This window comes from Diuraphis noxia, unplaced genomic scaffold (genome assembly GCF_037042655.1).
Source record: "Diuraphis noxia isolate RWA-SAM2 unplaced genomic scaffold, SU_Dnox_SAM2 contig0001, whole genome shotgun sequence".
Taxonomy (NCBI): Eukaryota; Metazoa; Arthropoda; class Insecta; order Hemiptera; family Aphididae; genus Diuraphis; species Diuraphis noxia.
The window spans coordinates 21984405-22004635 of record NW_028301711.1 but is presented as its reverse complement, the minus strand read 5'-3'; the positions used below and the strand labels follow the sequence as shown (position 1 = coordinate 22004635).

General features: G+C 28.0%; 1 protein-coding gene across 2 annotated transcripts; it reads right to left on the bottom strand.

The window, feature by feature from the left end:
• Nucleotides 1-2955: 2955 nt before the first annotated feature.
• Nucleotides 2956-19512, bottom strand: LOC107161870 (uncharacterized). 2 transcript variants are annotated; one of them, XR_016190452.1, is made up of 15 exons: nucleotides 18209-19512; nucleotides 16797-16875; nucleotides 16130-16218; nucleotides 15281-15478; nucleotides 15134-15191; nucleotides 14016-14165; nucleotides 9672-9786; nucleotides 9364-9606; nucleotides 9023-9282; nucleotides 8779-8941; nucleotides 6529-6655; nucleotides 5654-5761; nucleotides 4687-4857; nucleotides 3516-4251; nucleotides 2956-3449 (listed from the first exon to the last, which is right to left on the bottom strand). XR_016190452.1 is itself a non-coding variant. In XM_015508462.2 (14 exons), the coding sequence occupies exons 1-13, from the start codon at nucleotides 18323-18325 to the stop codon at nucleotides 4690-4692; spliced, it is 1875 nt and encodes a 624-aa protein (XP_015363948.2). In that variant the 5' UTR covers nucleotides 18326-19512; the 3' UTR covers nucleotides 2956-4251; nucleotides 4687-4689. The 2 variants fall into 2 exon arrangements, 1 of the variants encoding a protein (XP_015363948.2); XM_015508462.2 differs by having other exon boundaries at nucleotides 2956-4251.
• Between the last annotated feature and the right edge of the window lie 719 nt (nucleotides 19513-20231).

Below are 20231 nucleotides of genomic sequence, written 5' to 3'. Positions count from 1 at the left end.
TTGTATGATAGGTAATTAATTTAATATTAACTCATTTTATATGTTTTGTAAATTTTTTAATTATTTTACAGTAATTCAAAAGAATACTTCATTCGATATTTCAATGGAAAACATAAAATTATTTTTTATTTTACTATTGTAAATATACTTGGTGTAGGACGTATTGAAACAATTATATTAATAATTAAAAAAAAAATAATTTTTGATTTTAAATCAGTACCTTACAGTAAAAAAAACTGACTGACAGGTAAGACAATAGAGCTGAAAGAAATTTTTTATACTTTCGTACTAGTTTATTTAATTATTTAGTATTTACTTAAACGATTACATCATATATATATATGTATATAATCTATAACTTATAAGGTTAGTTTTTAAACTTATTTATAATTTAAATTGTTTAAGCATAGAGCTATTAAAGTATTAACGTATTTTATTTTAAAGTTATATAATTTATATCTTAGCGTAAAAATGATAAAAATAGTTATTTGTTGGCTTATGAAAAATCTACTAATTTTTTTAAAACACAAATTTATTGTTTTTCTATTTTAGTTATTTTTCATTTAAGTATTAAATAAAATTAAGGTGTTTTCGAATAATTAAGTTACTCATAATTTAATGCGACTTGAAACAACACAATTTTATTTTTCATACTTCAGTTTACAGACTAAATATATTCATAATGTGTATTAAGTTGTTCTAAGAACTTATGAGTCAACAAATTTATTTTTTCCAAATCCCTGTGATTTTTTTCAGTTCAGAATTCGAAATAGAATTTCAAAAATATTTCAAGTAATCCAAGATGATGATATCTAGTGGCTAAACTTTAATGTTTACAAAAAAAAATTAATTGATTCATAACTGAAAAAAATCTGTACAGTAAGCTGAGTGTAATATCTTTATACATATAGGTACCTACTAGAGAAATATCATACTAATCATACTATACTTATAATTTTCAATGAGGTATCTATAATGTACCTATTATATTATGTATTATTGATAATTGTAATTTTATAGATCTGTTTGTTCAAAATAATATTACTATTTCTAAGTTATAACAATAAATCATTAACTTTTAGTTTTACTGCACAGGTGTACTGCAATTTAGCTCTTCTTGGGCCACAATCTTTCTGTGTGTAATTCAAGTGTGGCACAGTAGAAGACTTCTTAAAATCTAAATATATATTTTTTTATTATTTCCCATTCAATAATAGTTTAATTAGATTTATGATTTATAATATAATATGCAATTATGCACCAAAAAGCATTTATAATACCAACTATGTTATGCTAAGGATATGAACAAAAAATGGATAACAAATGATTGGAATTTTTGTTAATGTTTATAGAGCAAATAAGGTGATCTCATTTGACATAATATTATGCAATATCGTGAAATTTCAGTTGGCAATCATAAATCGTAAATTTTATGATTTAAATCTGTTCAAAAAGTATTAAAATTATGCTGTTGTGAAGGGTCAGTTCTTAATTGAAATAATTACTAATTAAATATATATACTTAAGTACCTTCTAATTTTTAGGGTTAGGCTTAAATTTACAAAATATGCAATTCATTCCAATCCATTACGGTGATAGTTCGGAAAACCATTTATCATTGTAAATTTCAATTATAGCCCGTATACAATCATAAAAATAAATTGTATAACTAAAAATGTATTGATAAAATATAATCTCATGGCATTGATAAATCTTATATTTATTTGTCCTTTTTAAATTTTGATCTATAGTATATATGTATGCCGTATGGCCTACAATGATTGCAGACAATACTTCCAAAAATTAATTAGCTTTATCTAATAAATACATATTTATTTAATTTTAAGTCAAATACTTTTATCAACAGGATATGATGTATATCAACTAATAATGCAACAAACAATTTGCAGTTGTGTTTGTTCATCTAACCTATTTTGATATGAATTGCTCAAGCTATAAGACCAGAGAAATTATTTTGCATTTATAAATAAAATAATTGTATGTATGCCATATCTAATAATCTCATTACAAAGGAGATTATTGCTGCCTACAAATGGTATGTATTTATTGGGATTTTATTTAGTAATTGCACTTTAATTTAAACATAAGAAATATGGCATTTGACTAAAATAACAAGAAAACTATAAAATTCTAGTTACATCTTAAATTTGCTATTGTCGACTTTATACAAGGTTCCATGAATTGGACATGTCAAGCTACCAATGGCCATTGGGAGATCTCTATAATAACCGATTTACAAAGTTTAGTCATTCCGTTCTCCATAGGTTTTAAAAAACATAAGGAAAAACTATTTTTGTTTCATAAAATATATGTATTTTAAATATTAAATTAACTGTATTTTGATACTTATGTGGAGAATCATTTACCCAACCTCATGTAAGACTTTTGTATATTATAACAAATAATGATCAATTTGAAAAAAAAAATACCAATCACAGGTGAATTTTTAGGCCCAATCCTAACTGAAATCTTTATTTTCGTGTAACTTATTCTATTTAAAGAGATATCAGTTTTTATATACTTGTTTAAAATCAACTAGGTTGAAAATGTATAATTCTAAAACTTTTAAATGCTTGATTTGTGATTATTTAATACAAAAATCATCAGAAATCCATTTAAACATAAAAAAGTAAAAATAACCAACATTTCACCTGTAGTTACTATTTGAAAATATTTTGAATAATCCCTCTGACAATATTCCTAATTTAAACAGATTATTAATAATTTTACTTATATAAATATGCATTCAATATACCATTAAAATCGAAAACAAATCTATACTTTTAACTGGAATTGAGAGTCAAATAAAATAAATGGTGCTTATTATGAATGAGTAATTAATGAACAGGTATTAGCATCAATTTAAGCATTTGAATACATTTGAATACTACAAGTGAATTTAATTTAAAATTTTCAATAATGAAACACTTGAAATTTAAATTGTAGACATAGCCAAACTTTATTCACAAAGCATGAAAAAATCTTAATCTTCAAAACACATATAACAATATACACATGTACACACAAACATATAAACTTGAACACACATGTTTGGATCACTTTACATACATTATAATACATATTGATTAAAAAAATATACGTATTCATAAACAGTCCCATATTAAATATATGCAACAACATAGCAGATACAAATAGTACAAATTAGAAAATTTTAAAAATGGATTCTGTTGAATTTAAACTTCTGCCATACAACAATAATGATCCAAAATATTTCAGTTTTCTGATGAATGAGTTCTCTAAGTATAAGACTTTAATGAACTAGGTAGACTTCGCTTCATTATTTTCAGGCATTAAATAGAACAACCATCTCCATCCATTTCATCGACATAATTTGAAATGCATCTGCTTATTAATTTAATAATATATCTGTGATTAAATATCAATATTTGGAAAAATTGCCGGAATTTCTGAGAATCAAATATTTTACAAAAATTAAACATTAAGAAATCACAAGATAAATTTTTGAAACTTACAGTAATAGGTACCACGTATTATTTTGTCACAAGTTTTCAGGAACAAAAAATACCGTTTAAACAATATAAACATAAATCATACTATTATTTCAATAATTATAATACAAAAAATATAAATTAACAAAATTATGATATCAAAATAAATAATTTTAATAGCTAAATAATATGAAATTAAATATTTCAAATTAGAAAAATAAATAATATAATATATACAAAAATGTGGGATGCAAGATTTTGATGAGAAACTATACCATTAAACCACCAATGATTAATTTCGATGTGTATAAATAAATATTTTCTCTAGATGATAAAAGGTAACATAAACCATGAAAAAAATAGTTAATTTACTTGATCTGGCCATCTAATTTGAATCCATCTAAAATGGTTAATTTATAAATTATTAAGAAAAAGGACCTTAACCTGAGCTTCAAAGATGTCCAGCTACACAATATGTGACCATTCCATTGTTCAGAATATTATATGTCTTAAATTAGAAAATCATTTCAACAACCTTAGAATAGAATATTGAATATTTTCAAAGATTTTAAATCAATAATTTTTTTGAATTTCATTTTGTACCAACAAAAGCAACACTAGAATCATTTTCAGTTTTTATCGAAGCTGGTTATCATTTTTTTTTTTACACCATAATGTACTTGCAACTAACACACTTCGTTGGGTATTTCTTGGATATGTGTGCAGTGTAAATCAAAATATTCTTATTGGCAATACACATCTAAAAAAAATGATCATAGTTACTTTTTAATAAAATAAACTTAAATTAGACAAATCGAAGCTTGTCAAATAATTGTTTTCGAGAAAAGATCTAACTTTTGACATGCCTCGACGTGTACCAATATACTTAGTGTAGTAAAATGGTATTTTGATGATTACGGCTAAATAACAGCCTTGATTACATTAACAATGTAAAATAAAATTTTTTTTTTTTAAACCGATTAAAAAATAAAAATTTGTATATATAATAGATTTTATAAAATGTTGATTTATTACAATATGTTACATTGTATATGCAGTTGGATAAAAAATAAAAAAAAAATTTATTTTAATAATTTAAGACAAAAAAAAATACGTAATAAGTATACACATTTTTTTTTCGAATAAAACCAAAAAATATTTTAAAAAATGTATCATATAAATAAAATTAAAATACCGTCTAAGATTTGCTAAGATTAATTGGTTTTGGATATTTCTTTTTGAGTTCTTTGGGACAATATTTATCAAACACATCATCAATTATTGGTTTATAGTCGAATATTTTCTTCAATTGATGTCTAATTTCTTCTAATTGAATTTTCGATACTTTGCTCCTTTGCATATTATCCTAAAAAAAAAAAAATTACTACGATTTAAAACAAATTATTTCATAAATTGGATCTAATTTTACAAAATAGTTAAAACTATTTATTTATGAAAACGAGTTACCCGCACAAGTTGTATCCTTCTTAAAAATGGGTAACAGCAATTTTACACTCGGTAGATCACGTTTGCTTCCGTTAGCTTAAAAATTAAGAATGAATTGACCTCTTATAAAATTAAGGTAAGAGTATTATTTAGACGATTTCATGGGCTTTTCATTACATATTAATTTTGAAGAGAGTGTTTTTAGTAATATTTAATTGTAAATTGTTTGTACCACTCGCTTTAAAATAGAAATAAAGTTAAAAGGCCATCAAGTCATCTAAATAATACTCTTATCTTTACATTTTATAAGAGGGCAATATTCACGGTTAATTTTTAAACAGAACAAATTGTGACCAGCTGAGGGTAAAATTTGGTATGTTACGCACTTGTAAGACTGTCTGTCTACATGCAAGTATCGCATCCTCTAAACATGATTTTTTCAATTTTTTCATCCAAATAAAGTTAACGATTATAGTTAACATTTGAATATGCATTTTATAAGGTTATTTTATACAGTAAAAAATAGAAAAAATATTTGGTGAATTATTAAATGTAAAAGTAGCTGTAAATAATACAATGTTGAGTTGTTTACCCTTTCCAACAAATGAACACAATAAAAACTTATAATTTAATAATGTAATTAATTATATTATTATAAAGCTTTATTCTTAATGCATAAATATAATAGCAAGTAAGCGATTTTTGAATATACATACTTTAACGAGCTCAACGAAATGATGGCACAACTTAATATCTGTAATAGTTACTTCAAAATGAGATATAAGTTCATTCATTCTTGCAATAATTTCGTCTTCAATACTTATCTATAACAGTTATTTGTATTTTGTTAATACATGTTTACGTTTTTATAAGATCAGTACTGTGGTCAAATCAAATTTTTATCTTTTCTACTATATCATTTTATCTAATAATATAGCATATTATATGTCACTAAACATTTTATGAACTGTAATAAGTTATAAATATCAAATATTTTATTAGTACCTAATATTGTATGCCATTAATTATTTCCTTTAATATTACTGAACACACTACATATACCTTTACTACATACTATAACTTAAAAATATAATTTGTAATGTAGTGATAGATTCGACTTTAATATTTGAAATCAAACCGAACTTTTCAAACTCAATCTTCTATCATGTACAAATTAAACAAATCATAATTAAAATTTATATTTTGAATATTCATAATATATTAGCTATTCTTAAAGTTTTAGTAACTGTATTTACAATTAATTTAGATAATTTCTGCTGATTTTTTATTTTTTACATAGATAGTAGGTACAGAATAAATAATAATTTAATATTTATTAAGTCGTTATCAATTACAAAAATAACTTTTGAAAAAATGTACAATATGATATTGGTCAGACTGTAGTGGCAAGAAAAGTAATAAATTTTTTAATTCATTGCATGGTTCATTTTTTTTTTTATACAAGTTTAAATTTTGAACCTAACATCAAGGATTCTGTTCGAGATTCAAACATTTTGACCCATCACTGATTCAGATCAATACTAACTGAAATATCGTTTAATACTTATAAAAATTTATATTTTTAATTTACCATTCCATCGAATTGATGTAATAAGTGCCGAACTCTCCATCCTGATATGCTATCTGATGTCCATTTTTTAGCTTGCTGCATTTCAGCTAATTGCTTTTTAGTTTCTTTAATTTTGAAATCAGTATACCTTTAAAAAAAAAACATTAATCAATAAAAAATCAGAAGTAAACTATTTAAGTTACCACTGTAGACAATTTAAACTTGTATGCAAATAAAATTTAAAATTTAAATAATCTAGACCGATATAAATATGATATAAAATGAAATGTATTTTTTATCGTTATATGTTTTTAATAAATGGAACTAGCATGAGTATATATTAAACTTTTAGAGGAAGCTACAGATATAAAAGTCAATTATATGTATTTATACATACAAGTTGTTTCCGTCTTACAAACGTAAAACAAATCAAACATGAGTTAAGTAGAACTAATTAGGTTAAATATTAGAATTAATCGACTTATTATCAAACTTAAAATGCATAACATTTTAAGATATACAAACAATTTACAATTTTAAAATACTCACTTTAAAATTAAAATATAGTAAAAAGCCTTTGAGAATCCCACAATAATAATGTTACCTTTAATTTTTATAAGAGGTGAATTCACTCTAAACTTTAAATTCACGGAGCTAAATGTGATCTGCTGAGCATAAAATTTGCTATGTAACGCACTTGTAAAACTGAGACAACACATGCGGGTATAATGTCCTCTTAAAAATTATTAGACAGGCTGTAAAAACCATTCTGACTAATAATCATGCTTATTAAATCATGACCACTCAAAATTTGATGAAATAATATCTAAATTGAATTCTTTTCAAAATTTTAAATTTATAGATACATATCTTATAATAGTATAGTGAATAGTTACTGGTTTTACAGGCAAATTTTCACGATTGAGAAATCGATGAGTTCTTTGATTGTAATAACTAAATACACTGACACAGTAGTGAACAAGTAAAATTGTTATACATAACCATTATTATATATTAATTACCAGATGTAACGAGCAAGATAACATTGGTACTAGAGTCAAGAATAGTATAATTTATGGATCATTCAGAAATATTGGATATTATTTATAAACCAAAAATAAATCATCAAACAGAATCAGTTTTGAACATATATAATAAAATATAAATATAAAAATGATATATTTAAAAATCTGCAGGCAATTGGAATATTTGGAAACGTATGAATTATTCATATGGTTTTCCGAGGTCTCCTGCAGGAATAGCAGAAACAATGTTGTCACAAGTATATTTGAGTTCACCCATAACTTAATAAATATTTTTTTTTTTTAACTTTCTGTTTTTAAGATTTATTTTTATTATATATATGAGTAGGGTCCGTATTTGTATGCACTCAAAAACCTTAAAATAGTAAGCAGTTATGCATCAAATAACCTTAAAATATGCACTTGAAATGCTTTTATTTTTTTAATATACAAAAATATCCTCTTACCCAAATTATATATAGTTATATTTTTTTTAAAAAATTTTTTTTATACATCAATACAACACAACTTAATTAAAGAAAATTAATATTTTTTATTACAGACACTGTAACATCAATTTAGAATATTAATTAAATGCCTAACGAAGGTGACAAAATGAGGCGGCGAGTTTATCCAATATAAGACTAAAAAAAAATTGTATTAAGGAAATTTAATTACAGAATGTAACAGTACTATTTGACGAATATAGTAATATTTGTAATGGAAATTTGTTAAATATTCCTGTTACACCTTATATAACCTTTCTTCGTTGTTGTCGATGACTGTGTTTCGATAAGTACGATATAAATTCAATATAATTATTAAAAAAATATATATATAAGATACAGGAAATTAAATATTTCCCACAATTATACTTATATGAACTCATAAATTTAGTTTCTATGGTGAAATATAAATAAAATAATTGGTTTAACAAACTATTATAATATACAAAATATGCTTGATTATGCCAAATTCTTCAAATAAGCTCTCATCCCTAAAACATGCATTTATATGCAAAACAAACTTCTATGCATTCTCTGCTACACAAATCGTTCACATTTTTCACTCCCCTCAAACTGCAAACACACATTATAAATGTGTAAATGCATACAAATCTAGACCCTAATTATGAAGTATCAAGTACAACAAATTTTTGGTTGTATATACTCTTAAGGTAAATGTTTGTCTTAAAATAATTAATGCTTATTCAATATTTGCATTCATTAAATTATTTTTAATACTATACCTTTGAAAATGATGAGTGTGCCCCCGCCACGTATTTTTATAACTTCCCAATAATGTGGGTCGTTTATTTTTAGGTTTAATGCAAGCTAAGCCTTCATTATTCATTTCTAAAGATGGTTTAATATCTTCAAAAAATGGTTTATCTGATTTAATATAATCAAATCCTAAATTTCAAACAGAATAAAATTATAATTTTAATAATTTATACTTGGATTATTAATGCTATAAATAGTTTGATAACTCACTATCTGCAAAATCATTTCCAAAATCATCATCTTCATCATCATCATCATAATCATCATCTGCAGGGCAATCATCATCAACATCCATATCATCTAAATCATCTTCGGCTTCGTCCTCAGCATCACCATCGATTAAATCATCATTACAATTTAAATCATCATCGGGGTAATCTTCAGATTTTTCCTTTTTAATCAATTTATCATCCACATACTCCATATCATCACCAACTATTTTAAATGGACTATCTTCTTGATTAACAGGGCTAAAAATAAAGTAAAATTTTGCAATTTTCTGTATAAAAATAATAATTTAAAACAATTTGTTCAAAGTAATATGTGCTTACAGTAATTGTTTACGAGGTTTTTTTCGTGGACTTATTTCAACCATTAAATGTGATTGCCTAGATAAAGCAGCAATTTGAGGTAGTAATCTAACCTCAGGTATTTGTGGTACCATAATTGATTCAATTTGTAAGCCAGTTTCACTATATCCATTTCTGTTCAGTGATGTATCTTCTATATTTTGACATTCCTCAATGTCAGGTTTAGTTAAAATTGGTATTAGATTTTTTTGCGCTCTAAGAACACTATATTTAAAACATATTTAAGTATTAGTATTTAAAATAAACAAAATTACTTTGTAGGTACTTACCCATCTGCATCACGCTTCCTTAAAATACTAGGCCTAGGTGAAATAATTGGTTTAAATACATGTTGACTATTGGGTATATTTATACATGGCTCATCAATATTTCCAGGAATGGGACCTATAACAATACAAAGTTTGTACATAAAAACATGAATTAATCCAGAAATATATTATCTATCAAGCAGCTGTTTGGGTATCAACTATTTATTTTTAATACCTTAAAAAAATGTTTACAAAATAAGATTGAATGTGTAACTTCTTATTACTATAAAAATTAAAGTCGATTTTAGAGCTTAAGACATGATTCAAGCACCTAGAACTTTTTTTTTTATTAATTTTTTATAAAAAAATAAAAAATTTAATGGGTTTTTTAGCTTAAAATAATAATCACAATAAAAGAAAAGAATATTTAAAAAACTTTTAAGAGTAATTGTTATCATTTAGCATATATTAATTTTTCTGATTAAAGTTCGACCTTTATTATCAGTTAAAAACTATATTTTAGCATAATATTGAATGTTGAAAAATGAACTTATGACATATTTAGAAGATTTTTGAGAGAAAATGGGACTCATGATTAAAAATTAAGTTCTAAATTCTTATTTAAAAACAAAAATTATAGAGAAAAAGAGCAAATCATCATGACTGAGAAAAAAAAATCTTTGATGATAAATTACAACTTTATCATTGCTTTAAGATGTCGGCACATTTTGTTTTCTTTCTGCTCACAAGTAACATAGTAAATTTTATGTTCACAATAATGTTTATAAGAATCATAATAATTTCTAAAACTAGATTGAAATCATTTAAATGTAAGATTGTCTTGGGCATCTCATAAGCTTTTTATTATATTAAAGGGAGTTATGGTTATTTTAAAATGGTAAATTGTTTGTAATCTTAACTTACTTTAAAATTTAAATATAATTAAGAAAGCCTAGGATATAATAATCAAAACTAAAACTATACATTATATAAATGTAATTTTATTTTAGTTTTAAAGTTATTATACTAATAAATATCATTATTGTGAACATCAAATTATGTATGTTGTGAATGGAATAAAGAGAAAATAAATGTGCCAACATACTCTGAAGACTAATCTTATCGATTCGGATAAGTACAATATTTTATCCCACAAATTAAAATACCACGCAATTAGTGTATAAATATAAGGTTATTATCAATGTTTTATTTTTTATTGCAATTATTTTATATTAAGTGTTTATTAAAAATTAATGATATTTATATAATAATCATAGTTCATGTTTTTATAAAAAAATTGATATAACTACTGATTTAAAATTTAAACAGAATTTTCATTCTTTATTTTACCAATCATGCTGTTTATCACACATTCGCAATGAACTAGTAATATATATTTTTATTTATATTAAATCTTAAGCTAGGGATTTAAATGCTGGAACATTTTAGAAAATATTAGACTCAGAAAATTTGGAGAAAAATTAGAGTATTAAGATAATACATTTCTAAAAATTACCCAATTTTTCAAAAATAAACTAAGAAACTTTTTTTGGAATAAACTATTTTTATCTTTAACATATAAGCAATTCATGAATTAAACAAAATTAATGTTATGACATTAATTTTTGATAAAAATAAAGCATGGAATAATTTTAAATTGCTTTAGGTTCAAACCAAAGCTAAGCGTTATATTCTGATTACAAATTTCCTCCCATCATTGCTAAGTATCCTAATACTTTCGATTTCAAACTTGAACAAATAAATACAATTAATATTTGTTTATGTGTTTGATTATAAATATTAATAATGGAATTTTGGATATGCAATTTTTTTTTCTCAACATCTTAGATCTAATAAATAATTTTACATATCCATGCATATCCAAATATACAGTTTTGTTGTTGAATCATAAAAGAATGATACTTATAACAAAATTATAAGTAATAAAAAAGTATAATAAATATGCATCAAAAATTTAAAAAATAAAAATAATAATTTTCTATACTATTTATGTTATCACTGAATTCTGTCCCCTAGATAATAATAACTAGTTACATATCATTTATTACAGTCAAACAAAATGTATACGCAAAAATATAAGCATATTAGAATTTTTAACACAAATTGTAATTATGTTGAATGTCATATTATATTAAGTTCCATCAACATAACAAAACGTCTATTAGTGTTGTGTATAGATCTGTAGAATTTGAAGTTATTGAATATTTATATAACTAGCATTGGAAAATATATGATGGAACTGATTCTAAATTTTATAAATGTAAATAATTTATAAAATATAGCAATTTGAGACTCACTATAATATTTATTATTTAGTTCATTAAAATCAAGTTCACCACTAAAGAATTAATGGTAATTAAAAATCATTTCATTTTGGCGTATTAAGCATTTAGACAGAATCATGATATGTAACAGCGATTTATTAATGATTCAAATTGTATATTAAATTATGGACCTGAATACTTAAGAGGATGTCATACCCGTGTGGGTTGTTTTCATCTTACAAGTTCGTAACATACCAAATTTTAAACTCAACAGTTATAATTTAGCCCAGTTTGTTTAAAATGTAGAGTGAATTGACCTCTAATTAAAATTAAAGACAACATTATTATCTAGTTCAAAGGTCAGCAACTGTTGGATAGCAGTCCGAATCCGAACCGTAGAAGACAGAAAACTGGATCATATCTTACAATTTTTTTGTCTTCATATTATAATGTTCTATACAAATATAAAGATTTGAAATCAACATTTTTCTCTAAACCTCAATTATTTATTATTATAATTTTCCAGGCTTCAATAGAAATTACTTGCTGACCCTCGATCCAAGTTATCATCAGGGCTGTGAATTTAATGCATTTGAGTGTTTTTTTTGCTACACTTTATAAAAAAATGAATTCGGCCAAAATTTGTTTTAACTTATTTGTAGTTCAAATACCAAATTTTATTTTGCATATTTTTACATATTTCATGGGTTAGGGCATATAAATGCATGTTTTAATAATTTTGTTTAAACGCTTTTTTTCCGTAATATTTACATTTTTTCGGTCAATCTTATAGTATATCTTATATTATAAGAATTTTTAGATCATATTTTGTCAGATTTTAGTGCATATATGCATTCATATTTAATAGTTTTTAAATGCATTAAATTCACAGCCCTGGATGTCATAGAGGATTTTTATTATATTTTAATTTTAAAGCAAGTTATGATTTTTAAAATTTTAAATTGTTGGAATACCTTAAAATACTCATAACTAGCTTTAAATTAAAATATAATAAAAAGCTTCTGTGATAACCTCGATAATAATGATACATTTAATTTTTATAAGAGGTTAAATTGCTCTAAATGTTTAACTAACAGAGCTAAATTGGAACTGCTGAGTGTAAAATTTGCTATGTTATGCACTTGTAAGACGAAGTCAACACGCGCAAGTGTGGTATCCTCTTGAGTAAACCTGATCGCAAAAAATAAAGTAAAAAAGAATGAACTACGAAAAGGCTAAGATGATAAATCTGAAACAGTTGCTCACAAACTATAAATATATGATGCTTAAATCATGAACTATTAATATAGCTATGTGTTTATCGATTTGTGTCCAACATCATCCCCACCACCTTCAAAATTTTTCAAGATATGCGACACAAAAGAGCATACCCAAAAATCTATGTGAATAATACTGTCATGCTAATAAGTGATAATGTGGCTACTGATTTGTGGCCTTCAGCATGAGCATTAGTGTTGTGTGCTAAGAAAATTTGTAAATAATGCGGATGATGTTGGACACAATTTGATGCTACAACAATTATACCCAAAGCTACATCAATAATATATGATTAGGGCTCAGATTCCAATCTATATGTACAACAAAATATTAACACGAATTTTTGCAAAAAAAAAACACCTCAAAATATGTAATACAATATGAATTTTTTAATTAAATATATGAAATTAGTCAAAATACTAGAATTTTTGTTTAAATTTTAAAAATATTATAATAAAAACTAAAATTATTGTGAAATATGTAAAATATTAGTTTTACTTTGTAGTCTAACCCTATAACAACAGTAAATGCATATTATAAAATTAAATACAGCTAACTTGTTTGAAAATCAAATGAAATAAATTTAGAAGTCATGGTGAAAATATGTATTAACATAAAAATCTGAGCCCTAATAATGACAATTTTAGTTCCATATATGCTAAAAGAAGAAATTATACAGAAAAGAGTACAATCAGCAGTTCATATTTAATTTGAATACAATTACAGTATAATATAACACAATACAAATACAGCTATTTTATAATTTAATCCAAATAATTTGTATTAAATTTGTAATAATTACCATGAAGAACTGCAGGATTAACAACCGCATTTTTAAGGTGGTAACTTTTTGGAGGAAAACGAGCAAAATCACTCTGAGTATAAACTGGTGGTGTACCTGACACCAAACTTTGTCGTATGCCTGTAAATTCAGGTATACTATCATAAGAACCTATAACAAAGAATCAAAATATAAAACAATTAATATTTAAATAATACACAATAAAGTTCAAAATGATAAAACAAGTGTACATAGTGTATCACAACGATCAACCACATTCCAATATTATTTATAGTCTACGACAAGAAAAGTAGCCCTTGACAATCACAAACCTAGTGGCTATTTCACTTTAGTGGTCCTTAACATGTGCGACAAGTAACAACAGGACTGTGTGCAATAATAAATAATAGAGGTTGAGTATCCATGGCTAATGGGTGGGGTAAGCAGCTACGGGTCGCGCTACTCAAAAATTTTCATGTTGCAGACTATAATTTTTGATTGACATTTTTTCCTGATGTATTTATCATGTACCAGAATCTAATTGACATTCATTATTTCAAAAACTATTAACATTTTTGAAAATATTTCTTTATATAAATTCAAGTCATTAAAATACAACATTTTCCTAATACTATTTTAATTAACTTGTTTAACACTTGTTATGCCAATATATAATTTTAATTCCTTATTTGAGAGTAGAGTATTTTTAGGAGAACTTAAATGTAAAAACATTGAATTTTGGATCAGTAGTTTGCGAGTTTTATGCATTAGAAATTTTGATGAATGGAATGATGTAGCATAGGAGTACCACTCAAAATGTTGGTCCATTACCCATTACTTCACTCACCTATACTTCTATATATATACATCATTACTTGTCTGACATTTTATTTTTATAATTGAAATGTACCATAAAATATTGGTTCAGATATAAGAAATTAAAAATGTAAATACGTAATTATTCAAAAGAGTAAAAAAAAAATCAAAAACTGATAAGAATAAAAGAACGATGTAAAAGAAATACAATCTTCAAAAAAGAGTAAATGTTTTCTGAAATTATGTATTTTGCATTAAATAGATCTCCTGTAAATATATATAATAAATAAATCAATTCAATTTTAATATATTGTTAAACATACCTGTCTTATTTATTACAGAAAAATGTGATACAGCAGGCGCTGATGGTATTGGAACAATCTGTAAATATAAAAATATTAAATTTAATATTTTTTTAAATAAATCAATTTACAAAACTTATTGAGGTTTTGTATTAACAGAAAACATACTTTAGCAGGAACAATTTCATTAGCCGAATGAATAACATGAGATGAAGGTGTTATTATAAGTGGTGACACATTTTGAGATTCTATAATAGAACGTTGCAATGATGTAGTAACAATACGGCTTTGGGCTTGAGCTGTCATTTGAGAACGTGCAGGCGCAAATCCAATCGTTTTTATAAGTGCTTCACTTTTCACCTGAACCTTTAAAAAGATAGAAAAATAATCAAATTAGCACACATCTAAAGTATCAGTCTTACATCACACGCATACACACTATATTATTAAGGTTCAACTTCAAATTATAAATATATTTAGAGCAGGTAGTTTTATTAATAATACTAATCTTTTATAAAATTTACCAATCTTAAAATATTTTAGTTGAAAAATGTTACTTTAAAAAGATAACACTCAAGTATATTACTGAGTAATATAGAGAAGTATGTATTAAATATTTTTATCAATGTAAATATGTAATTAAAACATAACTTTCACTGTAGGTTGTTTACTATTCACACTGCATAACCAAGTAAATTATATAAATCAACTAAGTAAATTATAGTTCCGCTGAAAATTGAGAAATTATTTTGTGATTTCACTTTACAGTTTTATATATTTTGATGTTAATATAGACTTAGTGGAAAGTCTTAAGTCTGAATCAGAAGTGTGCAAAATATTTAAGTATACATTAAAAAGGAGATTGAAAATAATTGATTACTTTAGACCATATGAAACAAATTTAACAGTTTTAGCACTGTAGCACCAAAGCACATATATAATACCTTGCCTATACATATTAAGTATCACCAGGATTTATTATGATTTTTAAAATTGTATAAATATAGCTTGACTTACATGTGAACTCAATTGCTTATTAGGATGTAATATAACAGGACAAATACCATGTTCTTCTTTAACTTCATGGGCTGACAATTTCGGTATACCTTATAAACATAAAAACAAATATCAGAAACATTAAAATTAAAAACATTCGTATATTAGATTCTAACATCTAAAAAAATGCAAACACATTATCAAGAAAATAAATCTTCTATGTCCAAATACAGCATATTATTTCATATTATATGCTACATCCGATTATACTAGATTTGACCTTAGAGCTCTTGAAATAGAGATATCAGTGAACATACTCCGAAACACTTTACAAGTATTGAAAATGGTATTTTGTTGGTCTATGGACATAACACTAGAGTGCAATCGATTCTGCTTTTGATGACAAATTCATGGATACCAACATTACAATATTCAAATAAGTAGCAAGAGTGCATAGTTTATTTAAAGTATCAAGTCATATAATCAAGTGTTAAAATAATTAATATAATATTTATAAGATTATGACAAATTGCTTACCCAAACAATTTTAACTAATTAGAACCCACCAAATCATTTTTAATGGACCATTTAACATTAGATCGCTAATGATTCATTAAAAATGTATAGCAATAAATTGTTTATCAACTTCATGCTAGTATAGAATATTTTTGTAATGTAGTAAACTAACCTGGCTTCATGGAATTTCCAATAGGTGAGAATTGAGTTAATGGTATATTATGAGATGAAGGATTGCACATCCTGTATGCCTAAAAAAAAATAAACACATCAATTAATACATATCATAATACTGATTTTTACCATATGACTGAAAATTTGATAATAATATCAATTTAACATTTAAATGCTTAGCAAATTTAAAATAATTTGAGGACATTTAGTATATTAATCTAAAATAATAATATCTTATGCTAAACTATAAATAATATTGAAAATACATAACTTCAGTTAATTTGCTTTATAGTTTATAGTTGGGAACTATGAGTGGAAGTTAATTATTCCAATCAATTTATCTCTTCGTTGTAGGTAGTTAATTGGTAAATAACTATATTAATTGGTGCTAATAGTTGTTTATATAATACTAAATGTGCTATTGACTGGTTTAAACAATGATAAATAACATCCCCAAGAAAAAATATATAAAAAGGAAACAGTAATTTAATTTTGATAGAAAAAAATTGTTTTTAATATGTTACTTGATAGTCAATTGTAAAACTAGCATGTAACATATCATACAAACAAGTTTAGCTATTTGAAATGTGTCACAGAAAAATACTTAAAAGCATGTTTCAGCCAACTGTTAGCAGAAATCAAATATATCATGCTGTATATATCATATATCCGTTGCATTCAGCTGAGTAAAATGGTGAGACATCAACATTAAAATATTTAACAGTGATGCCATTTCATACGAATTAATTTTCACGTAAATGTACAACATTTATTTTACGTTACGAATACTTTTGGGATTATGTCTGTTAAAGTTTTTCATGGAACATTCCTCATCTGAATATATCACGTAAAACCTACTTTTAAATTCCGACAACAGATTTTCCGTGAACCGAATTCGTGTATAACAATAACACGGAAAACAAAAACGATTCCAGTGAAGTAAACAAGCGTACCAATGTAACTTCCAACATTAGTACATACAGAAAAACGTAAACAGTCATCAGTTGTAAACTGTGAGCGACGTAAGTGAGAGCTGAGAAAATCAAACCAACGTATGATTATTTTAATACGTAGGTATTACGTCGTATCACGTAGCCCGTACGAACTGCTGTACTAAAGTACCTCGGACCCGTACGAAGAAAAAACCGTTGTGATTGTGATACCCATCAAGTCGTACGATGTTTACGGGTAGGGGGAGGGGGGTTTAAAAAACGGCAAAAAACCAATCGAACGTTTTCGATTCAAACGATCGTCACGGACGTGTCCATCGGGGGCGTGGGAGTGGGTGATTTTTGAAATGCATTATATTTCTCGGTGGCAACTGGGCGGAAAGGCGGATAGGCGGGCGACAGACAACATAGACCCGGACGAGAAGCTACCGAAACGTGACGGTGTCGGGCCGATACTCACGGTGGCTGGCACGTCGACGGCGCTTTTGAGTACGTTTTCTTGTTTGACGATATTGGAGAACGGACTGGCCGTCAGCATCATGTTGCCGTCTTTGATCTGCTCGGCGACGTCACTCATGCTGAACAACGGGTACGGGCGAGCGCGGTCGGGCGGGTCGCCGGTAAAACGGTACGAAACGGATACGACGACGACGACAACGACGGCGGCGGCGGTGGCCGCGGTACTCCCTCAGGCCTCGGCCGGTACAACGGCGGCGTCGGGTACACGCGGCGACGGTTACTGCGGCTGCTGCGGTGGCGGTGGACTTGACCGACTGTGCGCGGCCGCTCGGAAAGCTATCGCAGACCGCCGGACGGACTCAAGTCGCACCGGACGACGCAACGGGCGCACAATAACGGGCTGTGTACAACGACGGCACGGTGGCCAGTGGACGACGCGGCTGCAGCGGCGTTGGTGGTGGCGGCGACGACGGACGGCATCGCGCGCGACCCGACCACAACACGTACACCACCGGACGACGTCGACGACGTACTCGGAACGCCCGCGCGGCCGATTTCGTCGACTGTCCTGTTAGGTACTCGATGTTTCCGGCGGCGGCAGTGGTTAGGACAAACGACGACGATTTCTGATCCGATTTCGCGTTCCGACGACGCACCGCGAACCGCGACAACGCATATAATTTCGTTATTTTCGTACGAAGAATATTGCCGCTACCGTCTATCGTTGTTTTCGTTGTTGTTGTTAAAAGAAAGTTACGCGCGTGTAAAATATTATGTATTCAACGAATGTATGCGTGTATGTATGTGTGTGTGTGTGTGTGTGTGTGTGTGTGTGTGTGGGTATGTGTGAGTGTGTGTGTGTGTGAGAGTGTTATAGAAATGTAAAGACGACGATAGTTCGGTAGAAATTGGCAAAAAATTCTCGCAAATTGAACGCAAAACGAGTGAAACGGTCGTTTTCTAGCAGCCACTGCCGCCTTCGCCGCCGCCGTAGTCGTGTCGTCGTCGTGTTGTTGTTGTTGTTGTCGTGTCGTATTCGTTGTCTTGTCGTCGTCGTCGTCGTCGTCTTTGCAGCATCAGCAACAGTAGTAGTAGTAATTGTAGTAGTTGTTGTGTTAATGACAATAATTGTAATTTTCTGCTTCGTTTGCTACTGTTGCCCTCGGCCGTCTCGATCGGAATAAAAATATGAATTCGCGCGCGCGTCACATGCACAGAGCAGTGGTACGGGCCGAGTAGACAACACACTGGTGGCGCGCACAAGTATTCCGCCGCGGTGCTTAGCTGGCTGCCGAGTGATGTCGGGGACCGCCGCCGCCTGCCCGACGGCGCAGCTGGATAATCTATGACACCAGACGGGGGGCGATGCGCGTGCGCGCGCAAACCAACACCCGCCCCGCCCGCTTGTCTACCGTACACGGTATTGTAATTTGTGAGTACGTCCCAACCAGACGGCGGCGGTCGTTACAACATACAGCCACGAAATCGGGCGCGAAACAGCGACCTGACGCCTTCAAAATTCTCGTGGAAAACGTATTTTAGTTTTCCGAACGATCTCATCGACTCGACGATACACAGGCACATGGCCATCAGAGTGTCAGTCAGAGAAATGTGGACGTCAAGCCGTTTTGGTTTGTTTGTTCTCGTTCGATTGTCGTTAGTTTTTTTTTCCATATGCGTATTACTTTTTCTTTTTTTTCTTTCTTTTTTTTAACGACCGTAATTGAACTGTAACCGTTTTGACTGGTCGACAAACAAATAACAATGGAGGTACGGGCGATGACGTGCCGCCTCCAAAAGCGCGTTATCTATGCTCAATAATTTTATGTTCACTATCACAACGTCTCGAGATTCTAGAGGTCCAGCTGATTTTTTATTCCTTTACGCTTCGTCACGATGACACAGTTGAGTATTGAAGTCATTGTGCAATAATTTCTGTATCATACTTGAGCAGGAGCTACCGACCAATATGCCTTCTACCATCACCACCGTCGCGTTCTAGTTTCTCGACAAAACATCAATTT